The sequence below is a fragment of the Oryctolagus cuniculus genome, chromosome 13 (assembly GCF_051225735.1).
Source record: "Oryctolagus cuniculus isolate XC-2025 breed Fujian yellow rabbit chromosome 13, ASM5122573v1, whole genome shotgun sequence".
NCBI classification, from domain to species: Eukaryota; Metazoa; Chordata; class Mammalia; order Lagomorpha; family Leporidae; genus Oryctolagus; species Oryctolagus cuniculus.
The window spans coordinates 34,483,956-34,497,333 of NC_142879.1; the positions used below are offsets into that span (position 1 = coordinate 34,483,956).

Below are 13,378 nucleotides of genomic sequence, written 5' to 3' on the forward strand. Positions count from 1 at the left end.
GGTTTTTGTACTTTCAGAGTCTTAAAAAAAACCTCTGTAATTTCTATTCTTATAACTAGTTCCAGGTTATAAGTCTGTTTTGCTCATCTAATTTTTTAAAGAGTTTGACACAGTACCTTGTGGATGCTAGGAAGTGTGACAGTTTGACTTTTTCATTCAGTCTTTACATCCGCCCTGTGAAAGAGAGATGTTATTTTCAGTTGAGGAGACAGGCCCATGAGCTCACTCAGCAAGTGAGGGAAGGGGAGTGGGATTGCAGGGAGTGTTGTTCCAAACTTAGGGATTGCCAAGTGCTGAAGCCAAAGAGTAGCAAGGATAAAGAAAGATGCGCTTTAGCGGGGATCTACAGTTCCTTCAGCGTCCTGGCACGGAGGGGTGGGGAGGCTGCCTGAGAACTTGGTGGCACCGAACCTTGGAGTTTTATTTTAAAAATTTCTCAATTTTTTTGAAAGGCAGAGTTACAGAGAGAGTGCTTCCATTTGCTGGTTCACTCTCCATGTGGCCACAATGGCCAGGGGTGGGCCAGGTCAAACGCGGGATTCTGGAATTCCATCTGGGCTTCCAATAGGGGTGCAGGGGTCCATGCACTTAGGCCATCATCTGCTGCTTTCCCAGGTGTATTAGCAGGGAACTGTACTGAAAATGATGCAGCTGAGACTGGAGCTGTCACTCATGAGATGCCAGCTTTATAGGCAGGGACTTAACTTACTGGCCCCTCGCCCCACTAAACCTTTATAGGGTCCTGTCTACCACATGGAGAGTTTAGACTTTAACCTGGGAAACCATTGAAAAGTTTTAAGAGTCCTTAGCTGTGCTTTCAGAAACCTCACCTTTTGTATTTAGAGGTTGAATAGATGGGAATGGGTTAAGAAATAAGCAAATGTTGGCTGTTATGTATGCTAAGATTCAGGAATACCATGTGTTTATATGATGTTTACACATTGTTCTTTTTAAACAGAAATGCGGATTTGCAGAACTTTATTCATGGCAAAGAGAAAGAAAAGTAAAGACAGAATTTTGTCTTCACGATGGACCTCCTTATGCAAATGGTGACCCTCATGTAGGACATGCTTTAAATAAGGTAATTATAATTTAGATTATGACACTTGAAAAAACATGTTTATGTAAACACTCTTCAATATAATTATATACCAATTATTTATATTGGTATGTAAAACTAAAAGTTAAACTAGAAAGCATCAATAAACAGTTTTAGTCTTGCATGAAAAGTTGCTGATACTTGCTTTGAGCTTACTGTGTTCATAAATATTTTATTTAGTCTATAATTATTGAATACCTTTTATGAGCCAGACATTGTAGATTCTGGGAATAGCACTGAGTAAAATAAAGACCTGTCCTGTCCTTATGCTTTAGAAGGGAAGATATAAAAAAGATTAAAAAAAAAAAAAAAGGACATGTATAATGTGCCAGAGAGTGATGAGTGCTTTGGAGGGAAGCAAAAGCAGAGGGGAGGGTTAGGGAAGGTCATCTCTGAGACAACTCGTTGAATTTAAAAGTAATAAAAGGGATTTTTCACATTTAAGCTTGCTGCAAGTCACTTCTTTCCATTTTTTCCTCTTCCTCCAGGGCTGCCGGTTTAGCTGAGTGGCTGCTAAGAGCAAATTTTGTTATAGGGCTGTCTGTATTGAAATACTGAACTTCAATCAGAATGTAAATAGACGTTGTTACTAAGTATACATTATTTCAGCTGAAATAATTTTTGTAGCAAGACTTGAAGAAGAAAGCAGCGTTGATTTTCATTGTAATATAAAACTCCATATATTGATGTAGATCCATATCTTGAGTAGTAAAATTTTAGAACATGCAAGAAATCTAAAACAATATACCCAAAGCAGTGATTGCCTAGGGAGGTAGGTTGAGTGGGAATAGGGCATTTATTTCAAAGGCATGTAAGGAAACTCCTGGGAAACAGATTTGTGTTTGAGATCTTTCTCTGTAAGTGGATAAACAAATGTACAAAACAGTCAAAGCCCATCAAACTGAATAATTTAGGATTTGTGCCTTTTACTGCATGTTATTCTTAATGATCAGTGATTAAAAAGTTGCCTTAATAGTTAAATAAATCTGGAAAATTAAGTAAGTTTAAATAGTCAAGAATGTGATTTTGTATAGTTAAGATTTGGAGAAAGATGAAGAATGAGTTGCTATATCAAATAGGACTCTATTGCAGTATTTTTTTTTTTTTTGACAGGCAAAGTGGACAGTGAGAGAGACAGAGAGAAAGGTCTTCCTTCCGTTGGTTCACCCTCCAATGGCTGCCGTGGCCAGCGTACCGCGTTGATCCGAAGGCAGGAGCCAGGTGCTTCTCCTGGTCTCCCATGGGGTGCAAGGCCCAAGCACTTGGGCCATCCTCTGCTGCACTCCCTGGCCACAGCAGAGAGCTGGCCTGGAAGAGGAGCAACCTGGACAGAATCCGGCGCCCCGACCAGGACTAGAACCCGGTGTGCCGATGCCACAGGCAGAGGATTAGCCTAGTGAGCTGTGGCGCCGGCCCCTCTATTGCAGTATTAAAGCAGTCTGGTTCTGATGCAGGCCAACAGGGCCATATAGGCTGGTCTGGCCTGGTCTTATAATGCCAAAATACACAGGAACTTCCAACAGTCACTATCTTTGCTTAAAGCTGATTGATATTAGGCTTACTGTGTCCTATCATAACATTCCGTATGCAGTGAAAACCAAGCAAAGGGTGGAGTTTCATTTTTAAAGACTAAGTCGGCATTTTGGACAACATGTTCTGTTTGTTTTTATAAAGATTATTTTATTTGAAAGGCAAACTTACAGAGAGAGGGGGAGAGAGAGAGAGAGCTTCCATCTGCTGGTTCATTCCCCAAATGGCCACTATGGCTGGAGCTGGGGAGACAAGCCAGGAACCAGGAGCCAGAGGCTTCATCCTGGTCTCCCATGTGGGTGCAGGGGCCCAAGCACTTGGGCCATTTTTCCGCTGCTTTCTCAGGCGTGTTAGCAGGGAGCTGACTCAAAAGTGGAGCAGTAGGGAATCGAACTGAGGCCCATTTGGAATGTTGGTGCTACAGGTTGCACTTAACCTGCTATACCACAACACTTGGCTCAGGTCAACAGAGTATTGGCAGTAGAACCTGGACAGCATTTACCAAACACGGTAGGGAAAGCTCACATTCTGCATTATAAAAAAGACAGCAAGATATTAACTGTTACAGAAATGAAATAAGATGGAAAACTTTAACAAACCATTTAAACTGTTTTCTTAAAGAGACTTTTTGTCCTGGTCAGTCATCTATCAGGAAGCAATTCTTCACATAATTGATGAATTTAGGCCAGGGCCATGGCTCACTTGGCTAATCTCCGCCTGTGGCGCCAGCACCCTGGGTTCTAGTCCCAGCTGGGGCGCTGGATTTTTGTCCCGGTTGCTCCTCTTCCAGTCTAGCTCTCTGCTATGGCCTGGGAGGGCAACAGAGGATGGCCCAAGTGCTTGGGCCCCTGCACCCACATGGGAGACCAGGAAGAAGCACCTGGCTCCTGGCTTTGGATCGGTGCCAGCCGTAGTTGCCATTAGGGGAATGAACCAACGGAAGGAAGACCTTTCTCTCTGTCTCTCTCACTGTCTATAAACTCTACCTGTCAAATAAAAAAAATTAAAAAAAAAAATTGATGAATTTGGCTTCCACTTTGAGAAGTGAACCACAGTTTTTATACTTGCTTGCATGATTGCTTTAATGTTGTTCACAGAACTAGGTCCTTTGAATGTTTTAGGAGATTTTTCCTGTTTTTTTGAAGGATTCTTGACCTTTTGATCTTGGTGTTGATGTTTTTGAGTCTTCTCCATTTTGGTTTGAGTTTTGTATGTTTTTGGCGGAGTGTTTAATATAGATTTCTTCACTGGAGCTTTTTCTTCAGCTTACACCTCCTCATCTTCGTCTTCATCATCTTCGTCAGCAACAAGCTGTATTTGTTTCTGTGGTACCTTGCTGCCATCTCCAGGGGCAGATTGCTTCCCATATATTCTTAATACTTTGTGTTGTCCTCCTCTTCATCTTCTGACTCAGCGTCTTCCTCCACAGCTACTAAGTGCTGTCCACTAATACACATTGGCCCTGAACTGCATGAACTGCATTTCAACATCAAGACCATGTGTCAAAGCACCCAAAGGAAACTGTTGGCTGTACAGACATTTTCAAAGTTGCCAGTGTTACTTTAATTGGATTGCCTTCATAATTCATTGCCATCAACAATGTGCAGTTCATCCTGTGCACCAGCACCTAACCTGACCATTCTTAAAAATAACTGGTGCTCATTTTCATCATTTTCCACTACAGAGTGATAATCTTTGTTGGCCTTTCTTCACAGTTGAAAAGATAGTTCTGGTACTTCAGGGGGCTCATATTCATGTCCATTGATTCTTCATGAGGTGGTAGAACGAACTTAGGTGGGAAAAATGGGGACAGAGATAAGAAGCCTGCTGCTGGGCCAGCGCCGTGGTTCACTTGGCTAATCCTCCGCCTGTGGCGCCGGTACTCCGGGTTCTAGTCTCGGTTGGGGTGCCGGATTCTGTCCCGGTTGCTCCTCTTCCAGGCCAGCTCTCTGCTGTGGCCCAGGAAGGCAGTGGAGGATGGCCCAAGTGCTGGGCCCTGCACCCCATGGGAGACGAGGAGGAAGCACCTGGCTTCTGGCTTCGGATTGGCGCAGCGTGCCAGCTGTAGTGGCCATTTGGGGGTGAACCAATGGAAAAGGAAGACCTTTCTCTCTGTCTCTCTCTCTCTCACTGTCTGTCAAAAAAAAAAAAAAAAAAAAAAAGAAAATCTGCTGCTACTGCAAGAAGTAGCTCTCAAGACAGAATCATGCCAGGCCCTAGAATAACTTCTCGTGCATGGTAGGCCTTCAAATATGTGTCCATCGAACAAAAGACTATATGAATTTTGTGATACGGAAGTGAAAGTTGTAAAACAATTATTCTTGAAAGTATGGATAAATTTTTTTGAGAGGAGGAAGATTTTTGATAATGAGGAGTTAGTAAAATATTGTCTTCCTATTGTTTTTACTAAGGCTTCGTACATTATTATCTATTGTGATTACATTTAAAATCCTTATAAGGTATGCTGTTAACTGTTAACGCAAGTGATTGATTCCATTCTGTTTAAATACTTGAAAACAAGACTGTTCCATAGAAATACAGTGCAAACTTCTTGTCTCTTACATGTGGAAGCTAAAAAGTTGATTTCAAAGAAGTGAAGAATAGAATATGAGTGGTGGTTTCCAGATCCTGGGGAGGGGGGATGGGAGAGATGGTTAGTGGATACTAGGATTCAATTGGATAGGAGGAATAATTTTGTTACGTTTATTTACTTGAAAAGCAGAATGACAGAGGAAGGTCTCCTATCCATTTGTTTAGTCCTTAAATGCCTGCAACAGCCAGGGCTGGGCCAGATTGATGCCAGGAGCCAGGAATTCTGTCTGGGTCTTCCACATGGGTTGCAGGTACCCAAGTACGTGGACCATCAACTGTGGCTTCCCAGGTACATTAGCAGCAGGAAGCTGGATCAGAAACGAAGGCAGGACTTGATGCCATGCACTCCAAAATGGGATGTGTGCATTTCAAGGTTTGGCTTCACCACTGCCACACAATACCCCACCCCCAGAGGAATAACTTCTATTGTTCTGTAGCACAGTACGGTAACTATGGCTGACAACAATCTGATATTTTAAAATAGTTGGTAGAGAGGATATTGAATGTTTTCAGAGGAAAGAAACTACATATTTGAGATTCTAGATTTGCCAGTTATCCTAACTGATCATTACACATTGTGTACATGTATTGAAATATCACATTGTACCCCACCATAAGTATGTTTCAATTCAACATTTCTGTTAAAAGTAAAAAGATTCAGGGCTGGTGCTGTGGCGCAGCAGGTTAAAGCCCTGGCCTGAAGCGCCAGCATCCCATATGAGTGCCAGTTCTAGTCCCAGCTGCTGCTCTTCCAATCCAGCTCTCTGCTACTGGGAAAGAAGTGGAAGATGGCCCAAGTGCTTCGAGCCCTGCACCCACGTGGGAGACCTGGAAGAGGCTCCTGGCTCCTGGCTTCGGATTGGCACAGCTCTGGCCATCTGGGGAGTGAACCAGTAGATGGAAGACCTCTCTCTGTCTCTACTTCTCTCTGTAACTCTTTCAACTAAATAACTCTTTTAAAAAAAAAGTAAAAAGATTCTACATTATACTGCCTTGCCATTGAGTTTGTAGAAAATGTAGAAAAGTAATAATAACTATACATAAAACTTTTCCCCCTAGAGGGGAAATAAAAGAAAAATTCAACTCGAACTATAAATGCGGGTCATATAGATAAGTTAAAATTTTCTAGTAGCCACAAATATAGTCAAAACAATCATATGAACTTACTATGTTTAATATATAACATATAAATATGTGTTTATGGTTAATATATAGATATATAATATTAATTTTAACAGTATCTACAATTTCATTTCAACATATAATCAATGTAAAAAAGTTTGGGGGCCAGCATTGGATGCTGGCATTCCGTTTGGGTGCTGGTTCATATCTCCCCTTATCCACTTCCAATCTAGTTCCCTGCTAATGACCTGGGAAAAACAGCTTGGACCCCTGCCACCCACATGGGAGACTTGGATAAAGCTCCTGATTTTGGTCTGGCGCAGCCCTGGCTGTTGTGGTCACTGGGAGAGTGAATCAGCAGTTGGAAGATCTCTCTCCCTCTTTCTCTGTAACTCTTTGAAATAAATCTTTTAAAAACAACTTTTGACCCTTCTGTCTATTCATCTCTGTAACTGTACCTCTCAAGTAAATAAATTGGTCTATAGAAAAAAGCCAAGTTTTGAATTATTTTAGCTTTTTTGTACTGTTTGAAATCTATCATCTAGAATATCTCAATAGGGACTACCACCTGAAATCCCATGTGACCAGTGACTGCCTATGAGATGACATGTTCTAATGCATACACTCATTTATTAGATAAACATTGGTAGACTACTACTAGACACCATCATAAGTAGTGGAACTCACTGGTGTAAAGGACAGATGGGATCTCTGATTTCATGGAGCTTATGTTTTACAGGGAAGAGACAGATAAAAACAAATAGTTTCCAATAGGGCTAATTAGTAATGAGGTTATTTATATTTTGATTGATTTAAATAATATACCTAAAGTCTTAAGTATGTACTTCTATGACTAGATTAATTTTTCTTATAACTACCATCAACTACCATCTATATTATAAGGCTCCCCCCAGTTCTGTGGCAAAAAGTTTGATTGTTATATTTTTTAGGGGGGAAGGGACAGGAGGAATGTGTAATATCTTTTCTACTTTTGATAGGTGTGGGAAGGAGGAAAAGATTTTCTGGGCTACTGGACTAGTGGTCAGAACATTGTTTCCTCTTCAGAAGAGGGACATTATGAGGTTGGAGCCACATCGGTTCTTGGCCTTTGATTGCCTAATCTATAATGGTAATACATTTTTTTAAAAGATTTATTTATTTGTTTGAAAGTTACACAGAGGAGAGGCAGAGAGAGAGAAAGGTCTTCCGTCCAGTGGTTCACTCCCCAGATGGCCGCAACGGCTGGAGCTGCGCTGATCCAAAGCCAGGAGCCAGGAGCTTCCTCCTGGTCTCCCACGCGGGTTCAGGGGCCCATCTTCTACTGCTTTCCCAGGCCATAGCAGAGAGCTGGATTGGAAGAGGAGCAGCCAGGACTAGAACCGGTGCCCATATGGGATGCTGGCGCTTCAGGCCAGGGTGTTAACTTGCTGCGCCACAGCGCCGGCCCTGGTAATACGTTTTTTTAAAGGCTCTCCTGCCCTCTGATATCTTAAATGAACCAAGAAAGGCAAGGCAGTGTTAATTATGCCCAGTGAAGAGGTCTACTGTTCAGTAAGGAATTTTGTCACTGACTGAGTTAACTAAAATATTCCATTCTTTTGAGTGGAGTGCTTTGTAAGTTTTGCAGCAGTTCTTTAATATTTTTAAGCTCAATGTAATAATGCAGTAATTGTGTTAATTTTTCGTAAGAGTAAAGCAAATTTCTACTTGACTTGTACTCGGCTTTTAGATGATCTAAATTTTATTTTCTACAATTTATTTGAAAGGCACAGTTAGAGGGAGAGAAAGAGATCTTCCATCTGTTGGTCCACTCTCCCAAATAGCTGCAACAGCCGGGGCTGGGCCAGGCCAAAGTCAGGAACTTCACTGGATCTTCCATGTGGATACAGGGGCCCAAACACTTATTTGTCCCAGGCCATTAGCAGGGAGCTGGGTCGGAAGTAGAGCAACCAGCTGGTGCTGTGGCATAGTGGGTAAAGCCGCCGCCTGCAGTGCTGGCATCCCATGTGGGTGCTGGTTCTGGTCCCAGCTGCTCCTCTTCTGATCCAGCTCTGCTATGGCCTAGGAAAGTGGTGGAGGATGGCCCAGGTCCTTGGGCCCCTGCACCCATGTGGGAGACCAGGAAGAGGCTCTTGGCTCCTAACTTTGGATCGACGCAGCTCCAGCCATTGCGTCGGGTTGGGGAGTGAACCAGCGGATAGATCTCTCTTTCTGCCTCTCCTCTCTCTATGTGACTCTGACTTTCAAACAAATAAATAAATCTTTAATTAAAAAAAAAAAAGTAGAGCAACCAGGACAAGATGGGTGTCCATATGTGATGCTGGCATCACGGGTAGCAGCTTTATCGACTACACCACAACACTTATTTCTTAGATGGGCTGCTTTTTCTCATATTCCAGCTTTACCAAAAAAAAAAAAAAATCAGTAATTTGAGATCTTTTGTTCTTTTGCTTTTTGGAAGAAGAGTTAATGACATTTTTAAAAAATTCAAGTATCTGTTACTTCAGTGTTTAATACTTGAGTTGGGCGATTTAATAGGTTATTTTATATAAGCCCTCTAAAATTTGGGCTTTCTCAGTGTTTTAAAATGATATTACATTAAGAAAATAAAATAAGGGGGCCAGCACGGTAGTGTAGTTGGTGGAGCCGCTGCCTGCAGTGCCAACATCCCATGTGGGCACTGGTTCAAGTCCTGGCTGCTCCACTTTTGATCTAGCTCTCTGCTGTGGCCTGGGAAAGCAGTGGAGGATGGCCCAAACGCTTGGGCCCTTGTACCTGCGTGGGAGACCCGGAAGAAGCCCCAGGCTCCTGGCACTGCATCGGCCCACCTCTGGCCATTGTGGCCACTTGGGGAGTGAACCAGCGAATGGAAGATAACTCTCTCTCTTGCTCTCTGCCTTTGTAACCCCTATCTTTAAAAAAAAAAAAAAAAGTTGTAGACCACATGTTTGATATGTCAGTGATGATTATCATTTTATCCTTGCAGATTTTGAAAGACATAGCCAATCGCTACCATATGATGAGAGGTTCCAAAGTACATTTTGTGCCAGGCTGGGATTGCCATGGGTTGCCTATTGAAATAAAAGTATTATCAGAACTTGGTGGAAAATCTCAGAATCTTTCAGCCTTGGAAATTAGAGAGAAAGGTAAATAATCTGTATTTCTACTTTTAAATGCTATTTTAAGCACTTTAGTTCCTTGGTAAAGTTGAAGCTTTACCAAAGGGATCTTGTTTTGTTTGGGTTGTAATGAGATTTGTTGGAAACCACTTTGTAGCTCATAAAATTTGGATTTGTAATTGCTTTTTGTGGGAATTGCTGTTTGGAGATTGTAGGAAGCACTATGAACATTTCCAAATGCTTAAGTTCTTTAGTGTTCCTGTTTTTTAAAAAGATTTGTTTGAATGGCACAGTGACAGAAGACAGATTTTTCATTTGCTGGTTCACTCCCCATGTGTCTGCAACAACTGAAGACAGGTACCAACTTGAGCTGCTTCCCAGGTGATCAGCAAGAAGCTTAATCGGAATTCCAGTAGCTAGGACTCTTAACTGACACTCTGATATGGGATACAGGAACTATAATTGGTGCCTTAACCTGCTGTGCCTCTATACCTGCCCCAGTGTTCATATTTATGAAATCACTATTTTGGCTATTTTTTAAACTTTCCTGGATAAGGCCTGTTAACATATTTCAGGTGCTAAATCAAAAGGAAATTCTGAAATAAATATATTTTAAATTAATCTCATGCTTTCCTTCAGTAGATTGAACTAGGAAGGATTCTTTTTTTAAAGATTTTATCTATCTATTTGAGAGAGAGAGAGTTAGGGAGAGACAGAAAAGTTTTCCATAAGCTGTTCACTCCCCAAATGGCAGCAATGGCTAAAGCCAAGCAGATTCAAAGCCAGGAGCTTCTTCTGGTCTCCCATGCTGGTGTAGGGGCTCAAGTGCTTGGGCCATCTTTCCACTGCTTTCCCAGGCCACAAGCAGAGAGCTGGATTGGAAGAGGAGCAGCCATGACACAAACTGGTGCCCATATGGGATTGCAGTGCTGCAGGCAGAGGCTAAGCCTACTATGCCACAGTGCTTCCCCTCTACCCCCCCCCCCCCACAAAGGTTCATTGATTTGGAGCCCTTGTTGAGGCAAAGCAGGAAAAACCACAGCCTGTGACACCAGCATCCCATATGGGTGCCAGTTCAAATCCCTGCTGCTTTACTTCTGATCCAACTCTCTGCTAATGTGCCTGGAAAAGCAGTGGAAAATGACCCAAGTATTTGGGACCCTGTACCTACATGGGAGACTTGGAAGAAGTTCCTGGCCTTTGTGGTTATTTGGAGAGTGAACCAGCAGATAGAAGATGTCTTATCTGTCTCTTCCTGTAGCTCTACCTTTCAAATAAATAAATCTTTAAAAAAATTACTTTATTTGAAAGGCAGCATGATAGGGATCTTCTTTTTGCTGGTTCACTCACCAAATAGCGTCAACAGTCCAGGCTATGCTGAGCCAAAGCAAGGAAACAGGAACTCCATCCTTGTGTATCCCCTGTGAGTGGCAGGTCCTCAAGTACTGGAGCCATCATCTGCTGTTTCCTGGGCACATTAGCAGGAAGCTAGATCAGAAGCTGAGTAGAGGGGCTAGCGCTGTGGTGTAGTGGGTATAAGCTGCCACCTGCAGTGCTGTCATCCCATATGGATGCTGGTTCAAGTCCCGGCTGCTCCACTTCCAATCCAGCTCTCTGCTGTGACCCTGCACCCACGTTGGAGACCCGCAAGAATCTCCTGGTTCCTGGCTTTGGATCCACAGCTCCAGCCATTGTGGCCAACTAGGGAGTGAATCATCGGATGGAAGACCTCTCTCTCTCTCTTACTGCCTCTTTCTCTCTCTGCCTCTTTGTGTAACTCTTTCAAATAAATAAATAAATCTTAAAAAAAAAAAAAAAGTTGATTAGACAAGACTGAAACTGGCACACCAATGAGATGACAGCCTTCCAAGCAGAGGCTTAATCCTCTGTGCCACAATGGTTACCCCAAGGAATCTTCTTTTCTTAGTATTTTACAGCATTGGGTATGATTATGGGGATTTTGTTATTTCTTGTGAAATATGTTATAATTAGCTTAGATTCAATATACTGAATGATTTTTGCATATATGAGAATTATTCTTTGTCCTTTTCTTAAACTAAGAGATAATGAGGAATAGTTTTTCCAGTCTATTTTTTCTAAATGTCAAGTTATTGTGTACAATCTGAAAAATACAGAAGGCAGTAATAACATTTTGACTTTTTGAAATTCTGGTCAGTTTTAGAATTTGTATCTTATGGGCCGGCGCCGTGGCTCACTTGGCTAATCCTTTGCCTGTGGCGCTGGAATCCCACATGGGCACCGGGTTCTAGTCCCGGTTGCTCCCCTTCCATTCCAGCTCTCTGCAGTGGCCCGGGAAGGCAGTGGAGGATGGCCCAAGTGCTTGGGCGCCTGCACCCGCGTGGGAGACCAGGAAGAAGCACCTGGCTCCTGGCTTTGGATTGGCGTAGCTCCGGCTGTTGCGGCCATTTCGGGGGTATACCAACGGAAGTAAGACCTTTCTCTCTGTCTCTCCTTCTCACTGTCTGTAACTTTGCCTGTCAAATAAATAAATAAAAATCTTAAAAAAAAAGAATTTGTATCTTATGAATGCTCTCAAATATTCCTATTAAAACTTTTCATAGTCTCTGTAGCAGGATTCGTGTGACAAGACAAGATGCCAAGGCCTCTGGCCGTTGCAGCCAATTGGGGAGTGAGCCAGCGGAGGGAAGACCTCTCTCTCTTTCTCTCTGCCTCTCCTTCTCTTTGTAGCTCTGACTTTCAAATAAATAAATCTTAAAAAAAAAAAAAGACAAAGTCTTCTCTTGGGGCCGGCGCTGTGGCTTAGCAAGTAAAGCTGCTGCCTTCAGTGCTTGCATCCCATGTGGGCTCTGGTTCGAGTCCCAGCAGCTCCACTTCCAATCCAGCTCTCTGCCATGGCCTGGGAAAGCAGTAAAAGATGGCCCAAGTCCTTGGGCCCCTGCATCCATGTGGGAAACCCAGAGGAAGTTCCAGGCTTCTGGCTTCAGCTTGGTGCAGCTCCAGCCATTGCAGCCATTCGGGGAGTAAACCAGCAGGTGATGACCTCTCTCTTCCTCTGCTTCTCTGTAACTCTGCCTTTTAAATAAGGAAATAAATCTTAAAAAAAAAAAGTCTCTGCGACATCTCAGCCATGTGCAGCACCTGCATTTAGAGAAATAAACCATGTGTAAGACTTTGAATTTACTTGTTTTCAAAAATTTTTTTTCTGCTTTATCTTTTAGCTAGATCATTTGCTAAAGCAGCCATTGAGAAACAGAAATCAGCGTTTATTCGATGGGGAATAATGGCAGACTGGAATAATTGCTACTATACGTATGATGCAAAGTATGAGGCCAAACAGTTGAGAATATTTTACCAAATGTATGATAAGGTAATGAATTCTTTTTTCTTTTAATCATTGAGTGTGTTAAAGTATGTGTTAAACATTGCAGCTTTAATGTGATATGTTTATGATTTACAGGGCTTGGTTTATCGATCTTATAAACCTGTGTTTTGGTCTCCCTCATCAAGGTACATATGTGTCTTTTGATTATTAAAAGGGAGAAATTTGTGCTGCTTTCAGATATTCCTGTGTACTATTCTTAAATCTTTAGGACTGCTTTGGCTGAAGCAGAACTTGAATATAATCCGGAACATGTTAGTCGTTCAATATATGTAAAGTTCCCTCTCTTGAAACCGCCCCCTAAGCTGGCATCTCTTATAGGTAAGATTTATTCATTGCCTTATCTTATTCAAGTTACAGAGTTAAAACATTTGCTAACATATTTATTACTCTATTTTCAGGAGATACTTCATCTCCTGTTAGTTTTTTAGCCTGGACCACCCAACCTTGGACGATTCCAGCTAATCAGGCTGTTTGTTATATGCCAGAGTCAAAGTATGTATATTAATGCAGGTTTTGTTTTATTCACTAATAGGATTCATTCCATCATTGATT

General features: G+C 42.2%; 1 protein-coding gene and 1 pseudogene across 3 annotated transcripts in view; one reads left to right on the plus strand and one right to left on the minus strand.

The window, feature by feature from the left end:
- The window catches only part of IARS2 (isoleucyl-tRNA synthetase 2, mitochondrial), a 75,617-nt gene that overhangs the window by 895 nt on the left and 61,344 nt on the right, over nt 1-13,378 (plus strand). The window contains exons 2-7 of one of the 2 annotated variants that reach the window (XM_008268410.5): nt 959-1,081; nt 9,330-9,489; nt 12,663-12,811; nt 12,902-12,951; nt 13,035-13,144; nt 13,225-13,318. In XM_008268410.5, the coding sequence (XP_008266632.2) occupies nt 959-1,081; nt 9,330-9,489; nt 12,663-12,811; nt 12,902-12,951; nt 13,035-13,144; nt 13,225-13,318 (686 nt within the window). The remainder of the gene's footprint in view (nt 1-958; nt 1,082-9,329; nt 9,490-12,662; nt 12,812-12,901; nt 12,952-13,034; nt 13,145-13,224; nt 13,319-13,378) is intronic. The other variant, XM_089312216.1, reaches the window with a different exon arrangement.
- LOC103351020 (nucleophosmin pseudogene) lies at nt 2,910-4,505 on the minus strand (annotated as a pseudogene). The gene has a single exon (XR_016219659.1). The product of XR_016219659.1 is annotated as a nucleophosmin pseudogene (transcript).